Source organism: Lithobates pipiens, unplaced genomic scaffold (genome assembly GCF_037356315.1).
Source record: "Lithobates pipiens isolate NorthernLeopardFrog02 unplaced genomic scaffold, aLitPip1_a1.2 Scaffold_16, whole genome shotgun sequence".
NCBI classification, from domain to species: Eukaryota; Metazoa; Chordata; class Amphibia; order Anura; family Ranidae; genus Lithobates; species Lithobates pipiens.
The window spans coordinates 555,136,875-555,153,331 of NW_027507748.1; the positions used below are offsets into that span (position 1 = coordinate 555,136,875).

General features: G+C 41.6%; 1 protein-coding gene across 1 annotated transcript in view; it reads right to left on the reverse strand.

Annotated features, from left to right (window-relative positions):
* Positions 1–1,164: 1,164 nt before the first annotated feature.
* Positions 1,165–16,457, reverse strand: part of ZBTB39 (zinc finger and BTB domain containing 39) — a 40,734-nt gene continuing 25,441 nt past the window's right edge. The window contains exon 2 of the mRNA XM_077483556.1: positions 1,165–8,822. Coding sequence (XP_077339682.1) covers positions 6,606–8,696 — 2,091 coding nt within the window. The 5' untranslated portion in view covers positions 8,697–8,822 and the 3' untranslated portion in view covers positions 1,165–6,605. The remainder of the gene's footprint in view (positions 8,823–16,457) is intronic.

Below are 16,457 nucleotides of genomic sequence, written 5' to 3' on the forward strand. Positions count from 1 at the left end.
ACACATATACACACACACATATACACACACACACACATACACTGCACCTGTGTTTATTATAGAGCTAAAACAGACCAGGTTGCACCATTTCCATTTCAGGAAAGCCTAAGGTATTTTGCTTCGCTTGTATTATGCTTGTTTAGCTATTCTGATTAGTTTGTCTATAACCTAGTCATGGGAAAAATTTAAGAAATAAAATTCTCTGTGCATTATTACTCTTTTTTTTTACCAATTACAGTTAAACTTGTGGGCTTAGCATGCTCAGTTTATACCACACATTAAGGGCTTGTTCAAACATTTTTCACACACACACACACACACACACACACACACACACACACACACACACACACACACACACTTGCATCAGAACACGCTAAAATGGATAAGTCAATGTTATAGCTAGAGGGCATTCACTTCTGTGCACTACAGTGCAATTTTGGAAATAGCTCAGGTCCATTTTTATGCATTTGGCAGTCCATAGAAGAGAGCAAAAAGCACATCAAAAACACGTTAAAATCCCCCAAAAAACTGAAATGCAAATGGCATGAACCTACACTTTGCTGCTTAAGTATTTTCATTAAATAAAAGTCTACCTTTGCATCCCCCAAGCCACCCCATCAGTGCTTTCAAATGCAACACATGCATTCTAAAGCGCACGTTTACTAATTTGCAAGTTTAATTTTTCCAATTTTTTTTAATCGTTTTATTTTTGTAGGTAAGCCCTCATTTCTGCTGCTCACCAGTTCTGGGTGCCAACATTCAGGCCCGTTCACATTATTTTGACATTGCAATTTTCAAGCAATTCTGCGCGTCACATAGGAGAGCCCATTTACTTAAAATGGGCTGCCGTATGCGTGTTTGTAGCCTGAAAAGAAACTTCTGCTCCTTTTCAGGTGACAAGCTTCACACAATCTGTGAAGTTGCAGTTTGCCACAATTGTCATGCGACAAATACGTCAGAAACAAAACACACACAGTGCACAAGAGGTGAACGGGGCCTTACTGGAACATGGGTTTCGGATACATACTTGCTCACCTATAAGGAAGAAACATTTCACATCTACAACTACTAAAGCCATGAGGATCTCAACAGTGAATATTTTTTTCCAAAAAAAAAAAAATAATAATATAATTATATATATATATATATATATATATCAGAACTATATTATGCAGTCAACTTCAAGGCGAACAATTCTTGGCACTTAAATGTACTGGCAACTTTTGCAAAGCGAATCGCTTTCAGCAATTTAGTCACTTGTGAACCATTAGCATTAGTGTTTAGATCACAACCAAGAAATTGCTTGTCCTTTCTGCATTTGTGCTAACCTTCAGGCTACATTCACTGTTGAGAACAGATTTTAATCAGAATTTCAATGAGATAATGTAGTGCAACTTGAATGCTACTTTGAAGGTGTTTGCATATTCTATGGGGCCAAAATTGTCCTGGAGTCGTACCAAAGTAGCACAGAAGCCTTTTACAAAATCAAGATATGCCGAGTTGAAAACAATGTGATTTCCACTGTCATGCGACTCATGTCACATCTGAAATGGCATTAGTGTAAACAGAGCCTAACTCGGTAATCATAACAAAATATTTAGGCACCTATCATTTCTCAGCTCTAAAAACTGATGGATCCCTAACAGCCAGGTTTCAAGTGCAAATGCGAAGATAAATTCAAAGCTTGAAGTATTTTCAGTACAAAGAGAAAATGGTCTGGTGTTGCCAGTGACATCCCTAAACTGAATAAAACAAAAAAAAAAAATTACGCCTGTGGGACTTTAAATGAGGGAAGTACAAAACGGTCAATAGGAGTATACTAGGTAAACACAGTTTATAAATGTATTAAAATTGTATTTCATCATATATGAAATGCATAAACAGAGGTGCCAAACCACCTGGCAGTGATACACTGCATTTACATCTACTCCTGAAGAAGCAAGCAGTGACTCGCGATACCTGTGTATTACTGTACATCAACAATTTAAAATATATATATGTACGTGGCTGCTTGGGTATGCTGTGTCAATTACTGGAAAGTAGTTTGGCACCTCTGTTTATGCATCCCATATATGATGAATTTTCTACAATTTAAATAAATGTATAAAACTATAGGGCTGCAACTAACGATTATTTTCATAATCGATTAGTTGGCCGATTATTGTTTCGATTAATCGGTTAATAACCTTAAAAAAAAGTGGGTCAAATTGACGTTCATTTTCAACCACAGTGATGGGAAAATTTGGAAATAGAAAACTGCTTGTATGTGGTTTTCATTCAGAAATTACATTCATTTTAAAAACCGAACATAAAAACAAAAATTTTTTTGTACAAAGATTTTTCGTCTAAATATTCTCATCTGAAAATTGATCTGTGTGGCCAGCATAAGGCTCGGTACACACCTATGCAGTTTGCTTTTGATCTGTTTCTACAGTGCTTTTTGCTGTGCGTTTTTGATTTCTGCGCATGTGATTTTACTGCAATTTGCATTTTTGCATTTTACAAATGATTAAACATTTGCTGCAGTTTCTCCATTGAAGTATATTGAACCAAAGAAGCCCCGTTTTGCGTTCAAAGGTCCCCGACCCTTTCCAAATACGCGGCGGCTGATAAAAGCACAGATATGAACGTGTCCCATGGAAAACATTTAATGAACTGTAGTGTTTCTGCAAAAAGCACCAAGAAACATAGATTATATGTTATAGATTATAGCTATACCAGGTCTAAGACCTTTAGTAACCAAATGGGGTTAAAAAGACTAAAATTAGCCCTTTATAGAAAGAAAAAAAAAAAAAAGCAGATAATCACTACTTTAAGGGGTTCATTTTTTTACTGTAGAACTGTGAAAGTAATATTTACAGTAGCAATTATTTTCTCTTTTTGTACTATAAATAGTTAATATTAGAATTTTAGTTTTTTTTTAATCCCATTATGTTACTGGCCGATTAATCGATTATGAAAATAGTAATCGATTAATTTCATAATCGATTAGTTGTTTCAGCCCTAATAAACTATGTATACTCTGTATAGTCCCATTGATCGTTTTGTGCTCACCTCATTTAAAGTCCCACTGGGTGCAATTCTTTTTTTTTTTTTTTTTTTTTTTTTTTTTTTTTAAGTATTTTCAGCGCCCTGATCACCTTTTTTAAATGGAGTAGCTGAATTTACCACAAGTAATTATTCTGTTAGTTGGCATTAAGGGTTCAGTCTTTGACAGACAAAAGGTGTGGCAGTTTAGCAGAGGCTCCATGTACTGCCTGAGTTTAGGATCCAAGGGGGTATTATGGGATTGATTTGGAGACTAACATAGGTACATGCAGGATGGAAGCACTTCAGCACAATTACCTTTAAAGCTCAACTACAGGCCAAAATGTTTAAAACAGCGTATGTCTTACTTACCTCTCTCAACCTGCATTCATTTAACCTAGTAAACAAAGGGCACCCTGTGGTGCAAAGCACCATGGCTCCCTATAATCTCATCAAGGTGCCATGCATTCAAATACAAGGATTCTGAGAGTGGCCCTGACATCACATTGACAACCACCGGGAAAAGATTCAAAAGGAAGACACAACCCTGCACGCCATGTGACCAGCATGAAGACTTCTGAACAAGGAACACAAGATGGGGGCTCCAGAAGAGGAGGCCACTAGGGGCGGGGAGGGTGAGCATCTAAACTGAGCATTATGCTTACCAACTTATGCACAGAAATGCCTTGCATTACCCTGCAACCTAATAACCGTAATGCACAGGAGAGAACAAATGCAAAATTTCACTTTACAAAAAGTTCAAGAAGGCATGTAAACGCTAATAAATAACTTGCTCTAAAAATAAAAAAGCCCTTCATTTTTTTTTTTTTTTTTTTTTAAACTGTTGTGCTACAGATTTTGCAAACCTGTAAGTCAAACAAGACGAAGAAAAAAAAAGAAGGTATGTGGAGGGAGGCAGGCTGTAGTGTTTCAGCTGAGCCGTGATCGCTCTCTGAAGAGATTTTCTCCAAAATCCACTCCAACTGTAAAAAGCAAATTGAGTGATCAGTAAGAGTCTGGTGAACGCACTGGTACCTCCCGATTTTTCTATGGGAACATAAGGAGAATTTCAAAGACGGTAACCAAAATGTTCTGCTTATAGCAGGTTAATATTTGCTGACTGGTATCCAGAGTACTATGCAATAAAAAAGGCCTAGTGGAGGACTGCAAACTACCATTTTTATTGATCTTTAACCCCTATTGAAAGACTATCTCATGATATGCAAGTTGATGCAGGATAACTACAATGCAGTATAGGGCTAACCATTTTATATAAATATCCATTTCACACCCAAGAGGGTTGACCTACTAAAAGCAAACAGACTGTGCCTTTGCAAGAGCAGTTGCTCCAGAGCTTAGTAAAGGAGTCGAAACTTCACTTTGCAGAGTATACCCAATCACATGCAAGGAAAATTTTTAAAAAACACAGCATTTTTCTTGCACATGATTGGATGATGGAGGTCAGCAGGGCGTCCCTCATCTACCAAGCGTTGGAGCAACTGCACTTGGAAAGTCCACAGTGTCTGCCTTTAGAGGCTTTTGCTTATCCTTTTAAAAACACAGTGGGGGTTATTTACTGAAGGAAAATCCACTTTGCACTGGAAGTGCACTTGAAAGCGCAGTCGCTGTAGATCCGAGGGGGACATGCAAGGAAAATAAAAAACAGAATTTTAGCTTGCACATGATTGGATGATAAAATCAGCAGAGCTTCCACTCATTTCAGATCCACCCCTTAGATTAAGAGCGACTGCACTTGCAGTGCAAAGTGGATTTGCTTTTCGAAAAGAACCCCCAGTATGTCTGGTCCAAATACATGTCAAAAGATGACTAGGTTTGTTTTTTGTTTTTTTATTTAAAATGCATGTAAACTTGCATTTTGGACTTGGTGCATTGTGCTAAGACATCACCCAAATTTGTAACACAATATCACCAACATAGTACACCATGTTCAGATAAAGGACCTCTTTCCCAGGCAGCAGTGATGGCACTGCGATGAGACCCTTAATGGCACTTTAATGTCACCAAATTGTTGGTGACAAAGTGCCCCATCTGTTTATCTGCTGCTATCTTGGACTGGACTAATGCTTTGGTGGCACAATCGTCCTCCTATGACTGGTGTCTCAATGATGTATGGTGTGTGCTGGACTCTTTGGGGTTTGTTTACTAAATCTGGAGAGGGCAAAATCAGACTCCCTTCTGCATAGAAACCAATAAGCTTCTAGGTTTTATTGCCAAAGCTTAATTGAACAAGCTGAGGTTAGAAGATGATTAACTACTTTGCACAGATGCACTAGATTGAGTGCAATTTTAGTAAATCTACCCCTTTGTATTTACCAATAGACACCTTAAATACAAATCTACTGCCTTCAAACTACTGAATTTTCTAAAAATGGCAGTCATGTAAAAAGTGTGACTGAACAGCAAACACAGAATCCCTAATCTGCTGCTTACCCAGCTCCTGCTGCGATTCTAACTTTTTTTTGGCTAATCGCTTCTTTTAGGTTCACAAAATGCAGAGAATGGTGAACGGGTGTTCACTGATCTCCACCCTACAGCTGCCCTGGGCTTACAAAAGGATAAGTGAGCTCAGGGACCACAAGTGGAGATTTGATTTTGCAGAAGCTGGGAGCTGCCAAAAGCAGCTGGGTAGCACAAACAGCAAAAATGGCCTAGGGAGAGCACTGGTGTGACTTGTGATGGTGTAAAAGTAGTGAATAAAGACAGTCAGGCAACTAGAATTTCTAGAAGCACAACAGCATTTGGAGCTTTCATATTCCTTTCCGTACAGGTTTATTTAATCAGCACTACACCCAAATAAATACAGAGGTAGAGCCTTGGAAGAAGTTCTAGTGTGTATGAGAGCAGAGACTTGCATCAATGTGAGAAATGTAGTGCTCAGTTGAAATTACAATTCACATAAGAACTTAAAGTAATGGAATGCATTTGTTTCTGTGGGGAGAGCAGAAAATCATTATTATAATAGTGGTTGTAGGGTTTTTCACCTCTAAGGTCCATTGTACTCTCATCCATTCCTTAAAGGCTCTTCACCCAATTCTAGATTACAAAGGTGTCCAGAATAGTTCTGCATGTGCCGCATTAAATCTTTAAAAACTAAGCCACCCAAAACTAAAATGTTTAGTTTTAAAAATAGTTAAATGGAATGAACAGTCTTTTCTATCCTATAGGGTGGGAAGAAGACATACTCTATTTTAGGTAACAAAATGATATATTTTCATCTTTGTGTAAAATCCTAATCTAGCTAGCTGAGGCAAACCACCAACATGTACCCAACCCAAAATTTGAAACTGCAGTAAACGCAGGTTGCAACACATATGTCAGAGCAAGCCGTGAACCTGTTGAGACTTCTTGCCAGAGATGCAAGTTTATGTAGACGAAAGAAACTTGAAATTCAAGTGAACATAAAAATAAAAAAAAACACACATATAAAAGAAACTAAAAATTAGTAGCAACATTTTAAAAACAATGAAATACCTTGCGGTGTTCAACTGCTACATTAAAATGGGACAGAATAAAAAAAAAAATGCAGTCCTCTGCCTTACATTCCCTGTAACCCATCAGCTATCAGCATTCTTGTCTGTTTCTTTGGAGTGGATAGTGTACATGAATGTTTGATCAATTGTAAAGTCTGAAGGCAGGTTTCCTCTGTGCACTGCTATGTGTTCACCCATGAGGTTTAAGGTGGAGCTATAGTGTCCACATACAGTACACCTGTACATAAGGGCCCCTGCGTGTGTCTTCAAGTGGCACTTAATGGTTGATCGGCCCCGGAAGAACTTAAGACACACTTTGCACTGATAAGGCTTTTCTCCAGTATGTATGCGCCTGTGATAGTTAAACTCACTAGTATGGGAGAAGCATTTTCCACAAACCTTACAAGTGTATTTGCTGTGGCCTGTCTGTCCTACAACTGAATGGTCATCTACTGTAAAATCCTCGGGGGCTTTTCTCTTAGCCAATGAAATCTGGAGTTGGGAGAATTCAGAATATCCGGGACGGTCTACAGGAATACTGCCGCATCGATGCTGGTTGAGGTGCTGTCGATAAGTTACTTCTGACTTAAAACCTTGGGAACAAAGGTGGCAGCGGAATAATGCTTCCTCTGTGCTCTGATGGACAGCCATATGCTTTTCCAGCAAATGACGGTCAAGAAAGCTGCTAGCACAGAGAGAACAAGAGAAAACAGATATGGACATGTGTGATAAAACATGCCACATAATACCACAAAGTGTTAAGTGTCTCTGATCACATAGTCCACAAGACAGGTTTTTGTTGTTGAGGTGCTCCAAAGCATGGGACCGCACAGAATGGAAATCACGTAACATGGTCCTATGACAGGCTCCACATTGAAGTTCAGTACCTAGCGCTCCCACAAACGTGTTGACTTCCCCAGGCAGAGGCTGACCTGGTTGAACTATTATGTTATGTTCAGAAGCAATGCATTCCTGTCCTCTGTGGAGGGCAAGTTGCCACTGGCTAAAAAACTTGTCTTCGCACATATCACAGGAAAAGAGAAAGATGCCAATATGTGATAGGACATGAGTTATCATAGCACCACGATCATGAAATCGGGCCTGGCAAACTTTGCAGCTACCTTTAACTAGATCTACATGTTCTCGAGCATGCTGGCGAATACGCTGTAAATTAGGTTCCAGCACTTTCTTGCACACTTGACAAGGCATAGCTTTTCCATTCTGATTTTCTCCCTGACCAAATAATAGCAACTCATCTTCACTACCATCACTCAGTTCAATAATTTCCCCAGAAGGACCAGAATCTTCATCTCCTGCTTCGTCAAACTGCAATGTTTCTTCTTCCAGATCATCCAACTGAAGATCACCCATAGCTTCAAAACCTCCAGCTGACTCCTTGGAATTTCCACTAACAGAGGAATCCCCTGGAAAATAGCTAGTTTTATTGTAATCACCATTGTGCTGGCTTTTATAGGGAGGGCAGGTGCTCGTTGGACCAAATCCGGTGTTCAATGCACAGTGGGAGGACTGGTACTTTGCTGAAGAACTTTGCTCCTCTGTTTTTGCTGGCAGTGGAAAATGCGCTGTTTGATTTATATTAGCCTCATGTTCTTCTCCTTTCAAAGAACCAGATATATCTGTCTGTGCAGTAAAGTGTTTTTCTGTAGGAGGGAGATGGTTGTCCACTCCATTACCCTTGGACTCAATTTGATTATGTTCTGTTAAATTAGCACTTAGAGTTCCTGAACGGCCTTCACTGGAGGACACAGAGCACTGGTTCTTGTGTCCAGATGAGCCCTCAAGATCAGGAAAGGTTGCATGGCATGCCTTTATCAAGTCTGCCATGCCAAGTTTCTCAGCAACTTCATAAATCACTCCCACATTTATAAGGTCAGTGAAAAGCTCTGAAGTGTAGATAAAGCTCAGGACTTTCTCGAAATTAGTTGGGGTTATGAAATCCACCACATAAGTTCGAGCCATATCCAAATCAGTGTTTAAGAATAATTTTTGAAAATAAGCAGCCGCAGAGCCAAGTACAGCTTTATGAGCTGGAAAAGACCTATTTCCCACAACGATATTAACATCACAAAATGTTCCAGACAACCGAGATTGGTTCAGCTCACGTAGCAGGTTGCTGGGGTGGTCTCTGCTGTTGAGTTTGATTCTCATACCCATAGTTATATCCTAGTGATAATGAAAAAGCCTTGTGAAAGGTCTTCAGGCCTGGCCCTTTAATCTGGTTACTCCTTCCACAAATGAAGTGGCACCTCATCCCCCTTCTAATGAGCTGTGAGGAATTATCTAGAAAAACAAAGAAAAAAAAATACTCATAAATTTATGTACAAATATTTTGAAACAAACCGCAACTTACATATTGAATTCACTTTAAACTCTAGTGAGAGAAATATGTAGGCAGCTAACACTAAGCTCCTTTTGATATCTGCCAGAAGTGGATCTAATTCTTTTAAAAATATATATATGGTTGTATAACAACTTGTTTACTTTATATGGTAGGTGGTTACCAGATAATCTATGATATTACTTTTTGGTCTGTATAACTATGTACCGACAGTGAACCTCATGTTTTTTTTTCCATTTATAGAAGCCTAAGCCCCTGTACACACGGTCGGAGATTTCGGCAACCAAATCCGTCGGATTTTGTCCATCGGATCTTGTGTGAAACTGTTGCATACACACGGTCGGACAAAGTTGTTGAAAAATCAGATCTTTCAGAACATGACGACGTAATTTCGTTACGATGGGACTACATTCAGACTAATAGCCAATAGCTTTGATGTAGGAATTTGATCTGAGCATGCGTGGCACTTGATCCAATTAAAATTCTCTACACATGATCGGAGTATGTCCGATCGGACCAGTTTGTCGTAAAATATTTACAACAAGTTGGAAAATTGGGTCCGACGGATATTCTGACGGAATCAGTTCGATGCATACCACACACAGTCGGATTATCCGACAACACTGTCCGATAGGACACATTCCGACAGATTCTCCGACCGCGTGTACAAGGGCTAAGACACTTTGAATCCTCTCCATCATACCCCTAAAGAAAGGATTTGAGTCCTGAAATGAGTCAGGCTGGAGTGGAGACATTATGTTTCATATATGTATTTCATGGAATTTGCATGTTAAATCAGCCATTCTAATTGTATGCATCTACTAACTACGAAATTTTTAAATATAAACAAATAAATGTGCGTTTTATTATAAACCTATTTGATGTGCAAGTTGCCTTTAAAGTCCCGTACATCTTGGCGTTTATTCTATTGACAATTGGGATGCTGACACCACACTTGTGTGGTCTTGAACAGTGGAGCTATTTATTTTTATTTTTTTACAGAGGTGGGAGCCACAAAAAAGGTCACAATACAGGTAAGGTTAGATAAGGGAATATGCCTAATAGATCCGGGGGGGGGGGGGGGGGGTTCTTCTGAAGAGTTCAGAGAACCGGATTGAGACCCCAGGGGGAAACAGAGGAATGAACAGGGAGAGAGATGTGAGCTACTCCCTGAATAAAGAGCAGAACTACACTCACCTTCTAGAGGCAAACAATGAGAGAGGATGTGAGACCATAGGGGGGTCACGAATGCTCACACCGGGACAAGAATGCTCAAGAATATAATAAACGAAAAAATGGTAAACTTTATTAGAAAATTCACGCTAACATCTTAAACAGTAAAAAGACTCCACAGGTGATACGCCCATCAAAACCTGTGGGGTCCTTTCTATAACTATACCAAATATACACAGGTGAAATAAATCTTTTTACTGTTTAAGATGTTTGCGTGAATTTTCTAATAAAGTTTACCATTTTTTCATTTATTATATTCTTGAGCTTTCTTGTCCTGATGTGAGCATTCGTGAGCCCGCTATGGTCTCACATCCTCCCTCATTGTTTGCCTCTATAATAAGTTTGTGCTCCTGGGAAGGAAGCCCGTCATATTGACAGAATTATCCTCTAAATTGAATTAGATTTTTGAGTGGATTCAAGTGCTTTCCTTTATTTATTACTCGCCTTCTATCCAGCGATGCATGCCTGGAGCCCCCGCTCACATCTTCAGCCAGATCAGCTTCCAGGTGCCAATCTTTGTATGCTAAGCTGTGTGTGCGCAGGTCAGTGTACAGGGTGAACAGTCAGGTAATAAAACTTAAAAGCAGGACAGACATGTATAAAAGAGTATGAATCTTCTGCATTAAAATCCTTCTGTTTGCCAATAGTTTTTGGTACATAAAGTTCAGGACTATGGCTGAATATCGATCACTTGGGACAGAAGGTTCAGATGATATGGAAGTGCCCACCGAGTGCCTGACAGGAGCCTGGGAGTATCACAAACTTCTGTGCCAATTTCTTGCAATGGGGAATCACTGGAATGCCCTCCTTTCCAAACCTGTGGGATAGATGAGGGAGAATATGAAGGCACGGAAAGACCATAGCAAAGATATACAAGATTAAAACTTAAAAGTATCCGGTGACAGACCTATCCAATTTGTTTTTGAAGGTGGATGCAAGGAGGTCCACATCTGGCATTCCTCAACTGTGGTAAAGGGACGGGAAAGATCTCCAAAAGGAGCCTTTTACCCAGATCCAGGTGCAGATGGCCAACAAAGTCTGACTGTGCATGTTTCCCAACTGGGATGGCAGATAAGGCTAGAATATGAAAGTTCTGCCCCTGTCCACAGTATTTTTGCTTGGAAACTCGTAGAGTGTCCTCGTAATAGAGGAGTCCAGCATTGAAAGGACAACCCAATTGCTCGAGTTCCAGAATGTTAATCTGAAAACGAGCTTCCCTCAAGAACCAAGTCCCTTCACTAACAAGATGTTTGAAATGTCTCTCTAGCCCAAGAGATGGACATCCATTGTAAAAATCATTCACAATTCAGCAGGAAAGGGCTTCCCTAACTCCAGCACAGGGTTGTCGCTAGAGCTTCTGTCCTTGGGGGTTAGACGCATTGGGCAGCCCAATGATCGAGTCTGTTTGTACCACATGGCCTGAATGTGTTGGAAAAGTCTACAGTAAAATTGGGCGTATGCCACTGCTTCAAAAACCATGACCCTCTTTGCAAATACAAACTGGATCTGGAGGGCCCCGGCATGAGAACATGTCTAGTGCTAGACTCAAATGAGTAAATACTATGCCACGCTATACAAATTATCTCATCATGTACATAGATAAAAATGGTATTGGACAAATATAAAATACAGCAGCTAAAATCATAATAATTAATTAAATGAGGAAAGTGCTTTGCTAGGTATCATGCACTATACCCAGTAATAAGATAGCAAATGCGTAACATAAAAAACACACAAATAATGATCAATAGTGAAGTAAATAAGGGAGTGGAAAATCAAAATCACAGTAAGTATATAGTTCTAGTTTATGTGAAAAAATATTTAGAGTCATAAAATACATAAAAAGGCCATAAATTGTATGTGGGGGAAATATATATATATATATATTTTTGTTTTCTCTCTCAAAATATTTAAGTGCTCATGTGCAAAGTGTCGTGCTGTGCTTCTAATCAATATGCTGAGTAGTTCATGCAATCACAAAAACAGCTTGGTATGTGATCAAATGTGCTAAGGTGTCCTCCCTTCAGTGATCTAGGTACTGAACGCTCACCTTGGAGCGTGCGACTTTGCAATTAAGCTCAGTCTAAACACGCATTTGAACCTCCTCTGGGCTTAGAAGGGAAAAAACTGCACCCAGGGCTCCTCAGTGAAAATACCTCCATTTTATGCAAAAAATAAAAGCGCTTGAGAGTAAAGTTTGAACAATTTATTGAACACAAGTAAAACAAACCCCAATGCAGGGTACTCACATTTAAAAAGAGCATCTAGTGCACCACTCTATTGCCAGCAATAATCACTGAAATAATATACCAGAAAGGTATGGGGGTGGTGTGGGTCTCCTCCTAAAGCATGTAGACTGCTTCTCATGCCATCCTGTCCCCTCCCCGATGTGTATTTGATACAGGTAATTACGTATCTTATTTTTCCCCCCAGTGCTAGACTCGTTTGCCTCATTGTGTGAGATGGATCCAACTGAAGCTCTGCAGAGTCTGCACATCTATTGGCTCAGGGAAAACCTAGGGAGCCATGGACAGGCCAAAGGGAATGACAACAAAATTGGCAATGCTGATTGACTGATTGCAAAAAAGCAGGTGGCATTGATGAGGTGTAAAAATAAGATTGTATAAACATCTTGGTTGTCCAATGAGGCCAAAAAATCCCCCAGAAGGAGTCAGTGATCGATCTGGCATTTTTCATGCAAACCTTCTGAACTCATAGGAACAAGCGAGTTCTCCGTTGGGATTGGGAACTGTAAGGACATTATCCTGTTCTAGAGTAATGACCCTTTCTTCCAAGAGCCATTGGACAGCAGGAAGCAGATCTGCACCTCAAGATGGGGAAGGAGACATGTTGGAAAGCATGAAGCTGGGAGCAGGCAGAAAGTTATTAGGCCCTCGAAACAACACTCTGGAACCAGAAGTCAGAGATTTTCTAGTATGAGAAGTCTGGCAGACACCCCACCATTCTGAGAAGCCAGGCTAGGTGGTTTTGATGACTATGTCTTTTTATAAAAGTACATTTCTGTCTTAGACCCATCAGTGGAAGAGAAAGATGACAGGAACCCTTTCTTAGTTTCGAGTAGAAGAGCTACTGTTAGAGGTGCAAGCTATTTTTTTCTGAAGGGGGGTATTACTCTTGCTCCCATAGCCTACTTGATATATTAATCCAAGAAGGATATTACGAACAGGTGTTTGCCTTCAAAGGGTAACCACTCGAGACGTTTCTTGCAAGAGAGTTCTGCTGTCCAGCACTAAAGTGAGAGAATTCTGTGCATGTGAGCAGAGAATGCTCATGCTGAAAATCTGATTGAACTACAGAGAAAATGATTTTACGGCGAGTACAAAAAAAACTATTTTCTCTTACGTTCACCGACTGACACAGCTCCTTTCTTATACCATCGGAACGTCCCCAAGCAGTGCCAAAATGAGGGGTGGGAAAACAGCATAAAAAAAACTTCACCCACAATGGCATGTGGGAACCAGTATGAAACTTCACCCACAAAAAAAACATAGTTTGGGAATAGCAAGGAACTGCTATAACCAAGGAAAAAAAACAGTGCTCCTCAATCCGACCGCGTCAAAACTTGACGTAATAATGCAACTGTGCATTAACTTCACAGTACTGTGATTTCATATATATTTAAAAAAACAAAAAAACAAACACACACACAGGAAAAAAAAAAATGTAAGTGCAATTGCACGGCCGCCTGCAAAACTTTGCGGCCAAAACATGCATCAGCCGACCGACATCTACCTTGTAGAATTTCGTAAATGTGTGAACAGACGACCAAGTCGCCACTTTACACAATTGAGCGACAGATGCTTGATGTCGGAAGGCCTAAGACGTTCCAATTTCCCTGGTCGAGTGGGCCGTGACTGGAAAAAAAGGAGCACCTGCCCCTTCAAGGTGTAGGCCTGTACTCCAATCTGTCAAGACAAGACCGCCATGTCTTTTTTGGACCAGCCACCGAAACAAACAAGGAGTCTGACTTCCGAAAGGGAGCCATAGCTGACAAATACACCCTCAGAGCCCGGACCACATCCAGGGAATGGAGGGCCACCTCCTTAGGATGTGTCGGTTTAGGACACAGAGATGGTAACACAATGTCTTCATTGATGTGGAATGCCGAAACCACCTTCCGCAGAAAAGAAGGTTGCGGACGCAACGCCACCTTACCCTTGTGGATAACCAGATAGGGCGACTTGCATGACAAGGCCGCCATTTCCAAAACCCTCCTGGCCAATGTAATGGCCACTAGAAAGACCACTTTCTGGGAAAGTGGTCAGAGGGATCTCTCCGATATTTTTAAATGGCGGTTTCTGAAGCGCCGATAACACCAGGTTTAGATCCCACGGGGGTAACGGTGGACGCACTACATGTCAGACCCCTTGAACAAAAGTGCTCACTAGTGAGACGCCAGGGGGTCGCTGAAAAAAAAAAAAAAAAAAAAAAAAAAAACAGCCAAGGCTGATATTTGTCCTTTAATGGTGCTTAAAGCCAATTTTTGGTCTACTCCCTGCTGTAAAAACAGCAGGATCCTGGATATAGAATAGGAGCGGACGCCATCCTTTCTCCTCACACATGGAGATGTAGGTCTTCCAGGTAGAATGATATATCTTCCGAGAAGAAGATTTCCGTGCTCTCAGCATTGTTGGAATCACGAGACCGAAAGACCACGGTTCCTCAACACCTGGCTCTCAATAGCCATGCCATTAAAACCAGCGATGGTAAAGCAGGATGGAGAATCGGACCTTGAGACAACAGGTCCTCTAGTAACGGCAGTCCCTATGGGGCGTCCGCCACCAGGCTCGCTAGGTCTGCGTACCAGGGATGCTGGAGCCAATCTGGGGCAATCAGTATTGCTGGAATCCCCTCAGTCTCCACTCTGTGGAGCATACGTGGTAACAGCTTCAGCGGAGGAAAGGCATAGATCAGCTGGTACCCGATCCCACTGAGCCACTAGGGCATCTAACACGTCTGCCCAAGGATCTCTTGTCCTGGACACAAATCTCAGCACCTTCCCATTGAGGGGGGGAGGCCAGAAGATCGACGTTTGGTGTGCCCCATCACAGGCACAGTAGCCTGAACACCTTCGGATGCAACGCCCATTCTCCAAGGTCCAGCATCTGGCGACTTAGGTAATCCACCTGCCAATTCTCCACTCCCAGGATGTAAATAGCCGATAGGGCCGGTACATGTCGCTCTGCCCAGTGAAGGATGTGAGCGACCTCCCGTGCGGTGGCCAAGCTTCTTGTACCTCCATGGCGATTGGTCATTGTCTGACTGGATCCTGATCTGACAGCCTCGAAGTCTTATCGACCATGTGGACAGGCATAGCCTGATAACTCGCAACTCAAGCCCATTGATCGGCAGCTTGGATTCCTCCTCCGACCAGAGGCCTTGGGTCGACTGAACTCCCACTACTCCACCCCAGCCGGTTAGGCTGACGTCCGTTGTGATCACTGTCCAATGTAGCGGTAGGAACTAATTCCCGGAGAGAAGTGACGGGGACCTCAGCCACCAAAGCAGCGAGTCCCTGACTGACTGGCTCACCTGAATCTGCCGATCCAGGGATAACGGAGATTTGTCCCATTTCGTCAAGATCTCCTTCTGCAAAACTCTCGTGTGAAACTGGGCATACGGTACTGCCTCGAAGGAGGCCACCATGAGTCCTAAGACTCGCATGTAGAAGCGTAGCGACACCCACCTGCGGTTCATCAGCAGTTTTACAGCGGCTCTGAGAGTTCGTAGCTTGTCTGAAGGGAGATAGACTCTCACTTCCATGAAATCCAGCAGTAAGCCTAGGTACTCCAAACGCTGAGTCGGTACAATCCCTGACTTTTTTTTAGATTTAACAGCCACCCAAATTCCTGCAGGGTCTGCATGGTGATCGCCACATCCTCCTCTAACTGAGGTGGAAGATGCTCTCAGGAGAAGATCGTCTAGGTAACCCATGATCGCTATCCCTCGTTGTCGCAGCAACGCCAAAACCTTGGTAAAGACTCGGGGGGCTGATGCCAAGCCACAGGGGAGAGCCACAAACTGGTAGTGGGCTTCCCAAACTGCAAATCGCAGAAATTTCTGATGCCGAAGGCATATGGGTATGTGCAGGTATGCATCCTGGATGTCCAAAAACGCCAGGGAGTGCCCTTGGTGGAGTGCAGCGACTACTGAGCGAACTGACTCCATTCTGAACCTCTGTACTTTTACAAAGTAATTGAGGGCCTTTAGATCCAAAATTGGACATACCCTGTCATTTTTGGGGACTACCAACTGATTTGAGTAGAACCGCTGGAAACATTCTGACTCCGCAACAGGTACTATCACCCCGCGACTCAGCAGGT